The 14,436-nt window shown below is 53.8% G+C and overlaps 1 protein-coding gene across 1 annotated transcript; it reads left to right on the top strand.

Annotated features, from left to right (window-relative positions):
- Positions 1–4,132: 4,132 nt before the first annotated feature.
- On the top strand, positions 4,133–13,874 carry CALR (calreticulin). The gene is made up of 9 exons (XM_038379237.2): positions 4,133–4,431; positions 7,463–7,564; positions 8,181–8,384; positions 9,110–9,204; positions 9,314–9,523; positions 9,750–9,863; positions 11,013–11,156; positions 11,628–11,720; positions 12,496–13,874. Exons 1-9 carry the CDS (start codon positions 4,344–4,346, stop codon positions 12,691–12,693), a joined length of 1,248 nt encoding a protein of 415 aa, XP_038235165.1. The 5' UTR covers positions 4,133–4,343; the 3' UTR covers positions 12,694–13,874.
- The last annotated feature ends 562 nt before the right edge of the window (positions 13,875–14,436 follow it).

The following is a 14,436-nucleotide window of genomic DNA, read 5'->3' as shown; positions in this document are numbered from 1 at the left end:
AACACCTGGAGCATCTGAAAAAAGTCTTCAAGCACATAAGGGAGGCGGGACTAACTGTTAAGGCTAAAAAGCGTCAAATAGGCCTAAACAGAGTGACTTACCTTGGACACCAGGTAGGTCAAGGAACTATCAACCCCCTACAGGCCAAAGTGGATGCTATCCAAAAGTGGCCTGTCCCAAAGTCAAAGAAACAGGTCCAATCCTTCTTAGGTATAGCCGGGTATTACAGGTGATTTGTACCGCAATACAACCAAATCGCCGCCCCACTGACAGACCTAACCAAAAAGAAACGGTCAAATGCAGTGCAGTGGACTGAAGAGTGTCAGAAGGCCTTTAACCAGCATAAAGCAACGCTCATGTCTGACCCAGTGCTAAGGGCCCCAGACTTTGACAGACCTTTCCTAGTAACCACAGATGTGTCCAAGCATGGTGTGGGGGCATGTAGCGGGGTGGTTACCTGCTCTGGCCCTGACAGGGCTGATGCCAGCCCAGGGAGAGGGCTGGGGCTGTGGGGAAAAGACCAGCCGGATTAAGGGAACAGCCGCAGCTGTGGCCAGCTCCATCAGGCCCAGCTGGCCCCTATAAGAGGCTGTGAACCAGGTGCCCAGTCAGTCTCCCTCTGCCTGAAGAGGGAGAAAGGTCTGGCTGCAAGGTGCTGAGTAGGACACCTAGATTGGACCAGGGCTGGGGAAGAGCCAGAGGAGCTGGGAGCTCCGGCCTGGAAAGCCTCAGTCTGCAGGACTGACTACAGGCCAAATAAGTGCAGGGTTGCAGACTCGCAACCCATAGGTAGGTGGAGGCAGCAGGTCCAAAATCCCCTTGCCTGTGATGAGTGGCATATACACTGCAGTCTGCCCCCAATACAAGGGGCTAAGTGGGGACTGGCAGTAGCCCAGACTGAGGTGAGGTGGGGTTAGAGAGTGGGGGGTCCCCCTGGGTGGGGAGACCCAGAACCTGAGAGTGTGGGGGTACTGCCAGGGGGGCAGCACCCCAAAGAAAGGGGCACCAGGTCCTGGGAGGGACATGGGGGCTGGCGGTAAGGCAGATCACCAGCCTGCAGAGGGTGCTCTGGGGGCTGGACAAGCTAATTCCTGACAACTACCAGCAGGAGGCGCCACAGGGGTGAGTCCAAACCTTTACAGGGCAGTTTTAATGCAGGAAGGCCTGGATCAAGAATTTCATCCTGTCTTGCTTCTCAGCAAGAAGCTGTCTGAGAGGGAAAGCCCCTGGTCAGTCAGCGAAAAGGAATGTTATGCCATTGTCTATGCTCTGGAAAAGCTATGCCCATATGTTTGGGGACGGTGTTTCCACCTACAAACTGACCATGCTGTGCTGAAGTGGCTTCATGCTATCAAGGACAATAATAAAAAACTTCTTCGGTGGAGTTTAGCTCTCCAAGATTTTGATTTTGAAATACAGCACTTCTCAGGAGCTTCTAATGAAGTGGCTGACACTATCTCCCGTGAAAGTTTCTCAGAATCAACTGGTTAAAATCATCCCTGAAATGTGGAAAATATTGTTAGTTTGTATATAATCAGTAGTGTATCTAGAGGTGCATGTGTCTTATTAATTCTGTTTTCTCCTAGCGCTCCAGGAAGAAATCACAGCCAGTGTGCAGCAGGCTGTCCAGCACTGTCTATGATTTGGGGGACATGTCATAAACATACAGCTAAGGGTAGCATAAAATCCCCCCTTTACCTGTAAAGGGTTAAGAAGCTCAGATAACCTGGTTGGCACCTGACCAAAAGGACCAATAAGGGGAGAAGATACTTTCAAATCTGTGGGAGAAGATTTTGTTTTTGTTTTGTTTGTTTGTGCTCTCTCGGAAGGCAGAGAGGCACCAGGTCAGGGAAATAATCCATCTCCTCCAAACACTCCTGAAATGAGTCTCTGATATTACAAAAAGTGTAAGTAAACAAGGCAAGGTGTGTTAGGTTATCTTTGTTTTAGCTTGTGAATTTTCCCTTTGCTAGAGGGAGGTGTATTCCTGTTTTTTGTAACTTTGAAGTTAAACCCAGAGGGGAACTCCTCTGTGTTTTAAATCTTTTGTTACCCTGTAAAGTTACCTTCCATCCTGATTTTACAGAGGTGATTCTTTTACTTTTTTTTTTTTAAATAAAATTCTTCTTTTAAGAACCTGATTGATTTTCAGTGTCCTAAAGACCCAGGGGTTTGGATCTGTGCTTACTTTGTAACAAATTGGTTAGGATATTATTCTCAAGCCTCCCCAGGAAAGGCAGTGTAAGGGTTTGGGGGAGATAGGGCTCCAAGTTACCCTCCCTGAATGTTTGTTTAAATCACTTGGTGGTGGCAGCGATACCAAGGGCAAGGAAGAAATTTGTGCCTTGGGGAAGATTTTAACCTAAGCTGGTAGAGGAAGCTTGGGGGGGGGGTCTTTTGTGAAGGTCCCCACCTCTGTACCCTAGAGTTCAGAGTGGGGAGGGAACCCTGACAGCTGTCATCATTTCCCCTCTAACCTAGTTCAGTGTTGTTGTTTGTTTTTTGTTTGTTTTTTTTTAACTGATACAGCCTTCTTCCTCAATTTTTGGGCATTTTGTTAAATGTTCTTAAACAATTTCCAAGTATCACTCAGAATTTAATCATAAATTTTTTTTCCTAGCTGATTTGGCTTATGATTTTTCAGCTTTGTGAAACTGGCCCTTTTAAAGTGTGTGTGTGTGTGTGTGTGTGCGCGCAAGTAAACTGGTTTGGACTTTATTCTGCTTGCAAATCATAAATGTGATCAAGCTATGATGACTTTTTTTTAGTTCTCTGATCAGTTTCTCTTTATCTGTCAGGATTAGGTCTAACATAGAATTCCCCTGTGTTGGTTGGATCACTTTCTAAGTTGGGAAATTGTCATCTATCATATTTAGAAAGTCCAAGAATGTTTTGGTCCTGGCAGTGAGAGACCTCCAGAAAAGACCTTTGCCCCTTCTGATGATCTATAAGCACTTTACAAACATTAGTGAATTAAGTGAGAAGTACAGCTATCCAGTGAGCCACGCTCCACTGCAATGCAGCCACTGCTGGAGTAGAGCATGACAGCTCATAGCGCACAGTACTTGGAGGCGAAAAAAAAACCTTAACACTAAATGAAACTACTGGATGAGCTTAGGGAGTCAGAACTAAAAGATCAGAGATGCAGTTTGCACAGTACACCAAGATTAACTTCTCTAACCCTTGATGAGCAAAGAACCAGAACCCTGCTTTCTGAGTTGGTACCCGTGTAGCAATCGCGATGACTGGTGTTTCCATGGCTCCCTGCCTAGTCCCTGGGTGAGCACGTTGTGCTTTAACAATTGTTTTATTGTTAGTTCTGGGAGACAGTGGCACAACACCAAAGGAACAGCAGCAGGTTCCAATTTGCAGAGGATAAAGAATAATCCTCACAAATCCCTGCCTTTCAGCTGAGGACTCAGAGTGTTCGATAATGGTAGGCAGGTATCTCCACAGAGGGGGAAGTAAAAAGAAAAGGAGTACGTGTGGCACCTTAGAGACTAACAAATTTATTAAAGTATAAGCTTTCGTGAGCTACAGCTCACTTCATTGGATGCATTGGGTGGAAAAAAGGGGAGAAAGTGGTGCCTAAGTGAGTTGACCAAAACCCCAGGAAAAGTGAGTGGCAGAGCTGAGTAAAGACCCCCAGGAGCGCTGGCTCCCAGCCCCCTCTGCTGACCACTAGACCCCCTGCCCCTCCCAAAGAGAGGCACAGAGCCAGGATCCCAGCCTGTGGCCCCATCCTGCTACACTTAGCACCTGCTTGCATCCTCGTGTAACATTACATCACGGCGCCCTGTTGTGTCACAGCGCGTGGCATCGCCAGGTCTCTTCCTCCTTCCCCAGGTTGGGTTATTTTATCTCTTCCCCCACTGGTGGTTATTAGAGGGTTGGGTGGGTTACCCCCTGCAGTGACCCAAGGTGGTGGAGAGGAGTGGGAATCCAGCACAACAAGCGTGAGCTGGCCCTTTAAGAGAGGCCAAAAGCTCACGTGACCTGACAGGCGGCGGTGACACAGCCAGCGAGGGGAGGGGGCGTCTCCCCCCGAACGCGTGGTCGCTCCTGATTGGCCGAGCTTGGCAACCAATCGGAAGCGGCCATCTGGGACGCCAACGTTCGGGGGCGCAGCCTCACTCGTCGGGCAGGCTGCCGGCCAATGGGAGCGCGCGTCGCTCGGGCTCGGGCCAATGGGGCGGCGGTGGGGGCCGGGCGCCCGGCCGGGCCGGCTATAAGTGCGGCCGCCGCGGGCTCCGCCCCCGCAGTTAGCGTCTGGCGCGCCGCTGGGTTGTCGGCGTCTCGTGACGGGCCGGCACCTCCCGGGGACTAGCGCGAGACCCACCGCGATGAGCCCGCTCCTGGCGCTGTGCGGCCTGCTGGGCCTGGTGGCGGCGGGGCCCGCCCAGTACTTCAGGGAGGAGTTCGGGGACGGAGGTGAGGGGGGGGCGGGGTCTGGGTCTCCAGGGGGTCAGGCCAGCCCTGCAGGAGGCGACGGGGGTCCCATGGGGGGGGCAGCCCTGCAGGAGGTGGGGGGTGGGAATGAAGGGAGAGGCGATGGGGGTCCCATGGGGGGGCAGCCTTGCAGGAGGTGGGGGGTGGGAATGAAGGGAGAGGCGATGGGGGTCCCATGGGGGGGCAGCCCTGCAGGAGGTGGGGGGGGTGGGAATGAAGGGGGAGGCGATGGGGGTCCCATGGGGGGGCAGCCCTGCAGGAGGTGGGGGGGGTGGGAATGAAGGGGGAGGCGATGGGGGTCCCATGGGGGGGCAGCCCTGCAGGAGGTGGGGGGGGTGGGAATGAAGGGGGAGGCGATGGGGGGGCAGCCCTGCAGGAGGTGGGGGGGTGGGAATGAAGGGGGAGGCGATGGGGGGGCAGCCCTGCAGGAGGTGGGGGGGTGGGAATGAAGGGGGAGGCGATGGGGGGGCAGCCCTGCAGGAGGTGGGGGGGTGGGAATGAAGGGGGAGGCGATGGGGGGGCAGCCCTGCAGGAGGTGGGGGGGTGGGAATGAAGGGGGAGGCGATGGGGGTCCCATGGGGGGGGCAGCCCTGCAGGAGGTGGGGGGGGTGGGAATGAAGGGGGAGGCGATGGGGGTCCCATGGGGGGGGCAGCCCTGCAGGAGGTGGGGGGGTGGGAATGAAGGGGGAGGCGATGGGGGTCCCATGGGGGGCAGCCCTGCAGGAGGTGGGGGGTGGGAATGAAGGGGGAGGTGATGGGGGTCTCTATGGGGTCAGGCTAGCTCTGCAGGTGGTGGGGTTAGTCAGGGTTTACTAGTCTCTGGCCTGGGCGGGGTGCAGTAAAGGGGAGGCTCTGAAGGGCAACTGCGATGGGGGGCTCCTTAGGGGGTGGGGCTCTGCGGGAGGAGGGGTCAGTGTAGATCTGCTGGGGGGGTGCATTGGAGTGAAGGACATGAGGCGTTTCTGTAGCACTCGCTGTGCTGTTAGGCTCATGGGTGGGGCTGGGGGTTGGTAGGGAGGATTAAATAGGGTACAGATCTATGGGATTAGAGTTGGGGCTTCCTGGTTTTGTGAACATAGAGTGGTATCTGTAGGGACGATTAATGGTCTAGTGTCATAAATGGTCCTTGCAGAACCAAAGGGAACTCTGTGTGGGGAGGGGGAAAATTGCAATAGGATCAGTTGAAGCCATATAGAGCCATAGAATGAGCCAGATCTCTCTGTGAGGAGGCAGCAGTGGGGCAGAGAACCCTGCTGAGAGGCAGATACTCTATTTCACCCACAAAACATTTAAATCCTACACCCTAAAATCCTGCTGTGGCTGGTCAGGACTCAGCAGGATTTGGGATTGTGGGTTGGGAGTACTGAGCTAACCTGTGTCTGTCTCTTATTACAAAGAGTATTTCATTTACCCTGGGCTCTAGATAGCATTAGGATGTCAGTTTAAAGCCCTTTCAAAAGAGGCTTTGAAAATATTTGGGGGGTGGGGGAAATCTGCCTCCCCCCAAAAAAATCAGTACATAGCAGTTCAGATTAAAAACTCACTTGCTAGCAGTTCCATAGCTGAAACTGTAAGAGCCTCTGAACATACAGCGTGTTACAACACAGCCTGAAACCAGAGGCCTGGTGTCTTAGCATGCTTCTGGGGTCAACTCAATTTGGAGAGGGCATATTTGCCTCCTATAGGCAGCAGCTTGTCTTCTGTGTTTAAGGGCTTATAGAGAGGAGCTTCCTTCTCTAGAAAGGAGGCGGAGGGGTGGCTGGAGGCCTCTTTGGTTTCATAATTGCCTCCCTGTGCAGTCTAGACTGAACGGGCAGTGGAGAATCGATAATTAATTATTGGGCCCTGTGGGGATGGTGTCTGTTCTGTAAGGACTAGGTCAAACATTTTGGGGTGTGTCTAAGCACATGCAGACTGTACAGCCCTACTGGGGGCTGTGCACCATGTGCAAGTTTAAAAGCAAAAATCTGCCCTAGTTGATGATGGATGGGTGCCAATTAAGGATGTAAGCAAATGGCTTATAACTCTGTTCCATCAATCTCCGAGCAGAGAGCTTGCTGTCCTCAGCTCAGTTCCACTATGTCCTTGTGGGTGGCTAAATGGAAACTGGTATAGATACAGTGTGCATCTGTGGGCGTGCAAGGCCCTCAGACTAGTGAAGCGGCTCATGGCATGCTATGCTGTGTTTCTTCTGTGCAGCTGTGACCGCGCCAATGAGTTCGGAAGCAGGTGTTGTAACTTGTCTGGAAAGCTGGTGACTCCTGCCTGAAGGGCTTATGGCTCTAAAAGCTGTGGCTGGGGCCCTTCAGACAAGGCCTTTGCTTCTGGTCCATGATGCAGCTTGCAGTACTAAGGGATGAGAGGTGGCTGGCCCAGCCATTCTAGACTGATGTCGAGTGTACAAGCATCCCCCAGGGCATGCTGATCAAGGCACTAACAAGCAATGTAAGCTGCCAATGCAGGATTGACTGTTAAACAGCTGCCATATTCCACCCCAGTAGAGGCTGCATTTCAGCAGCAGGTGACTCAGTCCTTGTGTTGCCTGTCCTTCTCTTCATGAAGCGCTGAGGCTCATGGGAGAGGAGAAATGCAAGATCCTGTTCCACACTTAATACTCTGCCATGCGTTTGTGTGGTCAACTTTCATTTTGCCTGCTGGATGAAGCAGGCCCATCATTGCACTTGGGGAGGGGCATGGTCTAGTGGCTGGAACAGAGGCACTGGGAGTCAGAACTCTGCGGGGGCTCAATATGACCTTGGGCAAGCCACTTCCTTTCTGCCTCAGTTCCCTGCCTGGTGAAAATGAGGCTCTTGCCCCTGGCTCCATGGGTGACTGGAACAGCAGCCAGTGATTGGCTTCAAGAGCTCTTCTCTGGCTTGTGATGTCCTAGTGAGGTGGGGCCTTCCTCACTCAATGACCAAGGGTGGGCTGGGTCTGTACATTCTCTGTCCTGAGTGCGTGTGGTGATAGTGGGGGGCTGTTAAAATTTCATGCCTGTCTCTCTTTCCCACAGATGCCTGGACGAGCCGCTGGGTGGAGTCGAAGCACAAGTCGGACTATGGGAAGTTCAAACTCACGGCGGGCAAGTTCTACGGGGATGCAGAGAAGGATAAAGGTGGGAAATTGTGTGTCCCTGCTGCATTCTGCTGTGTGTCCCTCCCCACCCACCCAGGATGCACTAGGGAGATTGGGGCCTTTCTCTTAACCATCTTACCCATTGGCTCCCCTGGCAGGGTTACTATAAATCACCCAGCACTTCTATAAATACCCTAGTATCAGATCAGCCCAGTAGATCCTTCCCATCCTATTCTGGCTGTAATGGGTTAGCCTGCTGGGTGTCACCTGGACTGTGTGCTCTCTGGGACAGGGCTGCCTCTTAGCTGTCTGCACAGGTCCTTGCCACTACCACAGTCCAGATAACAGCACACAGTATCTGACAGCCACCAATACCTGACCCCTTGGGAAGCTGACAAAACCCCCATAATGTATCTGTGAACATGGCTGGGGGGGTAATCCCTTGCTGGTTGCCACCTCGTGCCCTGAAGCATTAGCCGTAAGATGACAAGCACAGGGGCTCAGCACGGTGCCTGCATACAATCTGCTACAGAGCGGAGCTGAGCGTGAACAGGCCTGTTGCCCAGATGTGCTGAGCTCTGAGGCCAGCTTTGGAGGGATCACGCTCCCCCCTCCCTGCTGGGTCTTGACTGTGTGTTTTCCCCTTCCCTTGCCAGGCCTCCAGACGAGCCAGGATGCCCGTTTCTACGCCCTGTCTGCCCGCTTTGACCCCTTCAGCAACAAGGACAAGACCTTGGTGGTGCAGTTCACAGTGAAACACGAGCAGAATATTGACTGCGGTGGTGGTTATGTCAAGCTCTTCCCCTCGAGCCTGAGCCAGGAGGACATGCACGGGGACTCGGAGTACAACATCATGTTTGGTGAGTGCCTGTGGGGTGGGCTCTGCACGGCCTCTCCTGGCCATGGACTAGCTGCAGGGACCCAGACTGTGGTAGGGTCTCATGCGAAGCAGGGTGGGGCTTGCACAGCAAGCTGGGGGGAGCTCTCCAAACCCCCAGGAATGGGTGGGTGACCTAGGGGGTGCTCATTGGCCCAGCATGGCACTAGGGGCTGCTGGGGAGCTTGGTGGCTAATACCGTTCTGCTCTCCCCAGATTCACCTACAGCTTCAGCTGCTGACGGGGTTTTGCTTCCTGGCCTAAGTGGTCATGCGCTGTTGCTGTGCTCCACCCCAGAGATGGATGAAGGGACTTGTGGCTTGCACCTGAAATTCAGATTCTGTCCCCAGATTCCCTGGGATCTAGTGTCCTGACAGCCCTAGAGACCAGCCTGCCCTAGGGCCCATCATGAGCAACAGAAGGGCAACCTCTGTGTTCCCCCAGCACTGCCCCCCCTTGTCATTTCTGGTGGGTTCCTAGCAGGGGGGAGAGTCCAGGGCTGAATGGGGCTCAGACATGTTCTCTCTACTGAGCCTGCCAACAAGGCCAGTGTACACCCCAGTGTGGGGATGTACGGGTGCTGAGGTAGTCGCTGAACCTGCTGGGGGCTGAATTTGCCAGCTCTCCACGCTGGAACAAGGTGACTTTCAGCCCCTTCTGATGCAGGCTGGGTTTGCTACTCTGAACTGTGGCTTGTTTCCAATCCAGGCCCTGACATCTGTGGCCCAGGCACCAAAAAAGTGCACGTGATCTTTAACTACAAAGGGAAGAACGTCCTGATCAACAAAGACATCCGTTGCAAGGTAAGTCTCCTGGCTAGGGGCTCCTGCCCCTGCGACATGGGCCTGGAGTGGAATCTCCTTGGCTCTAAGCTGAGACTTCATCTAATCCCTGGCTCCTTCCCTTGCCCAGGACGACGAGTTCACCCACCTCTATACCCTCATTGTGCGGCCTGACAACACCTATGAGGTGAAGATTGACAACAACAAGGTGGAGTCAGGCAGCCTAGAGGAAGACTGGGACTTCTTGCCTCCCAAGAAGATCAAGGACCCTGAGGCCAAAAAACCAGAGGACTGGGATGATAGGGCCAAGATAGACGACCCCGAGGACACTAAGCCAGAGGTGAGTTGGGGGCTGCAGATCTTGAGCAGAGGCAGCGTATGGGGCTGTTCAGAGACTGGTACGGTAATGCTACATCATTTTCCCCTGCCCATGTGGCCAGGTGGTGGGGGATAGCGGCTGTAGCTCTTGGGTGTGTGGGGCTGGATGGGGTAATGGAGGGCAGAACGAGGAGTTGGTGGAGAATCTCTTCCTGACATCTGCCTGGTTCTCTTCCTCTGCCCCTCAGGATTGGGATAAGCCGGAGCACGTTCCTGACCCCGATGCCAAGAAGCCGGAGGACTGGGATGAGGAGATGGACGGGGAGTGGGAGCCTCCGGTGATCCAGAACCCAGAGTACAAAGTAAGGCTGGCCCATAGGCTGGGTCTGGAGTGGTTGTGGGTGGGGGGGGGTCCTAGAATGTCTGACTGTAAACTTTCATGAATGTCGTGGCCTTCTGTCAGTTGAGGAGCTGCAGCCCCGCTGCAGTCGGTGCTGAGTATCTGTGTACCCAGGGGATGAGACCTGAGGCCTGACACTTGCCAGTTACTGCCTTGGAGTGACAAATGCACCCCATTAAGGCCTCCTGCCCTAGAGAAAGGCATGAACCCCCATAACACCTCTGTGCAGTGCCAATGAGCATTCCCTTCTTGGTGCCACCTCCAGCCCTCTGCAAGGGGATGGGCTTGTGCCCTGGAGGGAGAAGATCAAGACTCTTGTAACTCCAAACTATTGTGGCAATGCTGCCGCAGTCTAATCCATGTTCATGCTGAGCTAGTCATGGGTAAGGAGGGACTCGGGGACCTTCTGAGGGCAGGCAGGGGAGCAGAGATTGAGCAGGAACATTCCCTGGTTCTCAAGTTGGCATGTGGCTGCTCAGTCATTGGTCCCCTCTGGCCTTGGAATCTTTGATCCTCTAGTCACGTCTGACCTCCTGCCTAATGCAGGCCAGAGAACTGGCGTGAAATAATTCCTAGATCAGAGCTTCTGGGAAACCCCCCAGTCTTGATTTAAAAACTGCTGGTGATGGCAAATCCACCACGGCCCTTGGTTCAGGGTTCCAGCACGGCATGGGAAGAGGGAAAGAATCCATAGTGTGCTAGCACTGAGCTTCCTCTATGGCAGCCTCAGCCCAGACCAGATGTCTCTGAAAGCAGCTGTAGGTGGAGCCCTTGTGTTCCAGCTCCCCTTAATAAACTCTGGGCCTGTATCATAGAATATCAGGGTTGGAAGGATCTCAGGAGGTCATCTAGTCCAACGCCCTGCTCAAAGCAGAACCAATCCCCAACTAAATCATTCCACCCAGGGATCCTCAGAGTGGCATGTGCACCGAGGGAGGCAGCCTGTCCCACTCCTACAGCTACAATAGCTTCTGGCAGAGTTGGCGTCCCCACACCAGGTCCATCCTTGATCTTTCTCCCCCTGTAAGACCAGCCGCTTGCCTGTTGGAGACCACGTGTAATCCCTCTCCCCACTCGCTGGTTTCTCACATGCTGTTCTCCTGCTCCCCAGGGAGAGTGGAAACCCCGCCAGATAGACAACCCTGACTACAAGGGGAAGTGGGTGCACCCTGAAATCGACAACCCAGACTACACCCCTGACCCCAGCCTGTACTCCTACGACAGCTTTGGTGTCATCGGCTTGGACCTGTGGCAGGTGCGCTCCTCCCAAGGGGGCTGGCTGGGAGCAGGACTCGTCTAGCTCTCGAACAGTAGCCTAGACCGTGCCACCTTGCGTTGGGGTGGGAACTTGCCTTTAATGGGCTCTGCTTCAGACTGAGCCCCTGGGGCATCCAGTCTAATGGAACATGGGCCTTGTGCCTGGCTGTGCTGCTGGCATCGCTGCCCCCTGTTGGCAGATACCTTAAATCGCCTTCAGGGACTTCTGGCTCCCTTATGTCTGAACGCTTCCCAAGCCAAAACAGATGGTTGTCTCTTGCCCAATCCTTGAGATTCAGCCTCAGCCCTGGCTGAGCAGCATTAAGTTTTCATCAGGGCAGGACTTGACTCTTAACCCTTGTCTTGCTGGTTGACCCCCCCATCTTTGCTTGGGGCGAGATGGGCAAAGTCACCCTGGGGGCGTCTGGTTGCTTCCTGCTGCATGGTCACTGGCTTGCTATCCTTTCAGGTGAAATCCGGCACCATCTTCGACAGCTTTCTGATCACAGATGATGAGAAGTTTGCAGAGGAGTTGGGCAATGAGACCTGGGGGGCCACTAAGGTAATGACTGTCCCTGGGGAATGCTCCTGCTCCCCCAGAAGAGATTTCCCCTACCAGTAAAAGTCCTCCTCCCTTTGGGTCGACATAAGGGGAGCCCCCCATGTGCTGGCAGGCAGTGCAGTGACCGAGTCACCCCCTGAGGTCGGAGGAAGGACCCACAGCTGTTCGAGGGGCTCCACGGGGGATCATAGTGCAGGGAAAGGCAGGCTGAATCCAGGGGGTTTACTGTAGCATTTCTTGTGCTAGGACAGTGATGGGGCTGTTCAGCTGTAAAAGGGCATAGAAACACCTTTGAAACAATCTGATATTGGGTGTGGGGGTAGAAGGCCAGACAGTTCAGTAAATGTTCTGAAACCTAAACCCTCTAATGTAATCCATCCTCTCCTAGTGGAAAGGGGCTATCGGGATGGGCCTATGGCTGAAGCAGGACTCCTGGGCACATCCCACCTGCTCTTGGCCTGGGTTTCCCTATAAGAAGTGAAGCAAATGTTTTTGCCAAGGCATGAAGGTTTAAGGTGGTCTGAAACCGTTCGGAGGGTTGGGTAGAGTCTAGCCTGCTTGGTTCCTTGCATCTCTCCTTCCTCCAGGTACTCGCTGGCCCCCTTGACTGGCCCAGCCCAATGACAGTGTCTTTCTCCTCGTGCAGATGGGGAAACTGAGGCATGGGCTTGCTAAAGGCAGCCTGGTAGAGCAGGGAATTAGAATATGAGGCCCAGGCTAGCACCGTCTTCCCTCTCCCTTTCGGTTAACTCGTCTCGCCGTCAATCTCTCCCAGGATGCTGAGAAGAAAATGAAGGAGCAGCAGGACGAGGAGCAGAGGAAGAAACAAGAGGAGGAGGACAAGAAGCGGAAAGAGGAGGAAGGGGATGATGAACCCGAAGGGGACGATAATGAGGAAGAGGAGGAGGAGGATGATGAGCCAGAGAAGGAGGAAGAGGAGGAAACGGAGGCACCGCTGAAGGACGAGCTGTAAAAGGCCGTTCCCACAGCACCGCTCCTCTGCTGAGCCTCGCCTTTGGCCCGTACCATGTGGCTCGCTTGGTTAAACCCAAATAAGGAGAGGGGGAGGGGATACAGTAATGTCTCTATGAGACTTGAACTTTTTTTATTGGTGTTTTGTTTGTGGTTTTGTTTTTTATTTCACATGCCCCCAATGATCCATTCATGTGAGTTCAGGTCTCAGCCCTGCAGTGTGTGAATGTATGCTAAAGTTACATGTAGAAACACAACCCTTGGTTCAGACAGGAACAGGAGCATCAACTACTTTTAATGGTGGCTGGTGTCTCTACTGGCTTCTGTCCTCCAGGTGCTCTGCAAAGGGATAGATAGGAAGCAGTGTACCACTGCCACCTCTTGCCCTCCTTCCCGGTCACCTGCCCTGCCCCATCCCTCCTCACAGGTGGAAGCGGATTCCAACCCCTGCTCCCATGTCCGTGACCTGAGTGGGTGGGGATGGTAGGGTTGGCTTTTCTTCCATCCTAGCACTGCTTTGGTGAACCGAGGGGTTGAAATCTACTAGACTGCAGTATTGGGCCCTCATTTTCAGCAGTCTGTTCTCACAGGAACTGTACAGCTGTGGGGAGAGCAGCAGCTTCAAATGAGTGGATTGATCCATTTCCCACTATGTTGCTGTACTGTTTTTTACAACTGAAGCAGCTGCTTTGGCCTCTGGTGCAGAGGGCAGTCCAAACTAGATCCACTGTTGAACAGAATGTGCTTTTAACAGTTCAGACTAAGTGGGATGGGTAACTCTAAGCAACTTCCTTCCCTTTCTTTGGACTGTAAAGCAAACCTCTGTAGTTCCTTGATTTTCTGTAACAGGCCTGACACCTTTCAGGAATCCCCCTGGAAATTGTATAGAGCTGTTGTCTTGTAGCATGGGTGGAGGGGAAATGGGGCATGGGCTAGAATGAAGAGAGTGTTGTCGCGGTGAGGGGGGTCACAGAATGCTGGGGTGGGAGTGGGTGGCAGGAGAGAATGGGGGTTGGTAGATAGTAAGGGAGTGGAATACTGAGTCCAGGCTTCTACCTACTCTCTGAAATGTCTTGTGGGGGAGAGTGAAGGGCAGAGGTAGGGGTGCGGAGACTTCTCATGTTCACACTTGAATGTATGAATGATTGAAGAAAATTTCTATTAAATTAAATTTCATGTCTAGCCTGTGGCCTGGTTTCTGTAGGCCTCTCCCTGGGATGTGAGTAGTGTGCAGTCACTTCAAGGGGGGGGGGGGGAACCGTAGTAGCTAAACCACTCATGTAATATACCCCAGCAAGGATTTTTAGCTGCCTAGGAGAGGTATAGCCATAACTGCCCCCTTTGTACAAAGAGAGCAATGGGCTCGAGTGCAGGCCTCTACAGAAATACCCCCTCCACGTCAAGTAGGAGAAGACGGGCTGGAGGGACTAACGGGAGGGGGGCATCAGCCGGCCTGTGCACGGAGGGGGAGATGCGCTGTAGGCTGCTGCTGTGAAAGGAAGGAGCCAGGCCCAGCCTCAGGCCTGCTATGGTGCTCGTAGGATCAGTAGGGCCTGGCCCCCTGCTTCTCAAGGGTGGCCACGCTCGCCGCATGGGGCCACCCGTCTCCTGAGAAACTTTACGATGAGCTTAAAGGACTGAAGGGTGATTCCTCCCCCTCCCCCCCGCGCGGGCTAGTGCCCCTATGAGCCCTTCTCTGCACTGCACGGGGGGGCGGGCACAGGGCCCCCCCGGCCTGCGCGGG

The sequence above is a fragment of the Dermochelys coriacea genome, chromosome 20 (genome assembly GCF_009764565.3).
Source record: "Dermochelys coriacea isolate rDerCor1 chromosome 20, rDerCor1.pri.v4, whole genome shotgun sequence".
NCBI lineage: Eukaryota > Metazoa > Chordata > Testudines > Dermochelyidae > Dermochelys > Dermochelys coriacea.
Note: the sequence above shows the minus strand (reverse complement) of the source record. Positions and strands in the feature narration are given on the sequence as shown.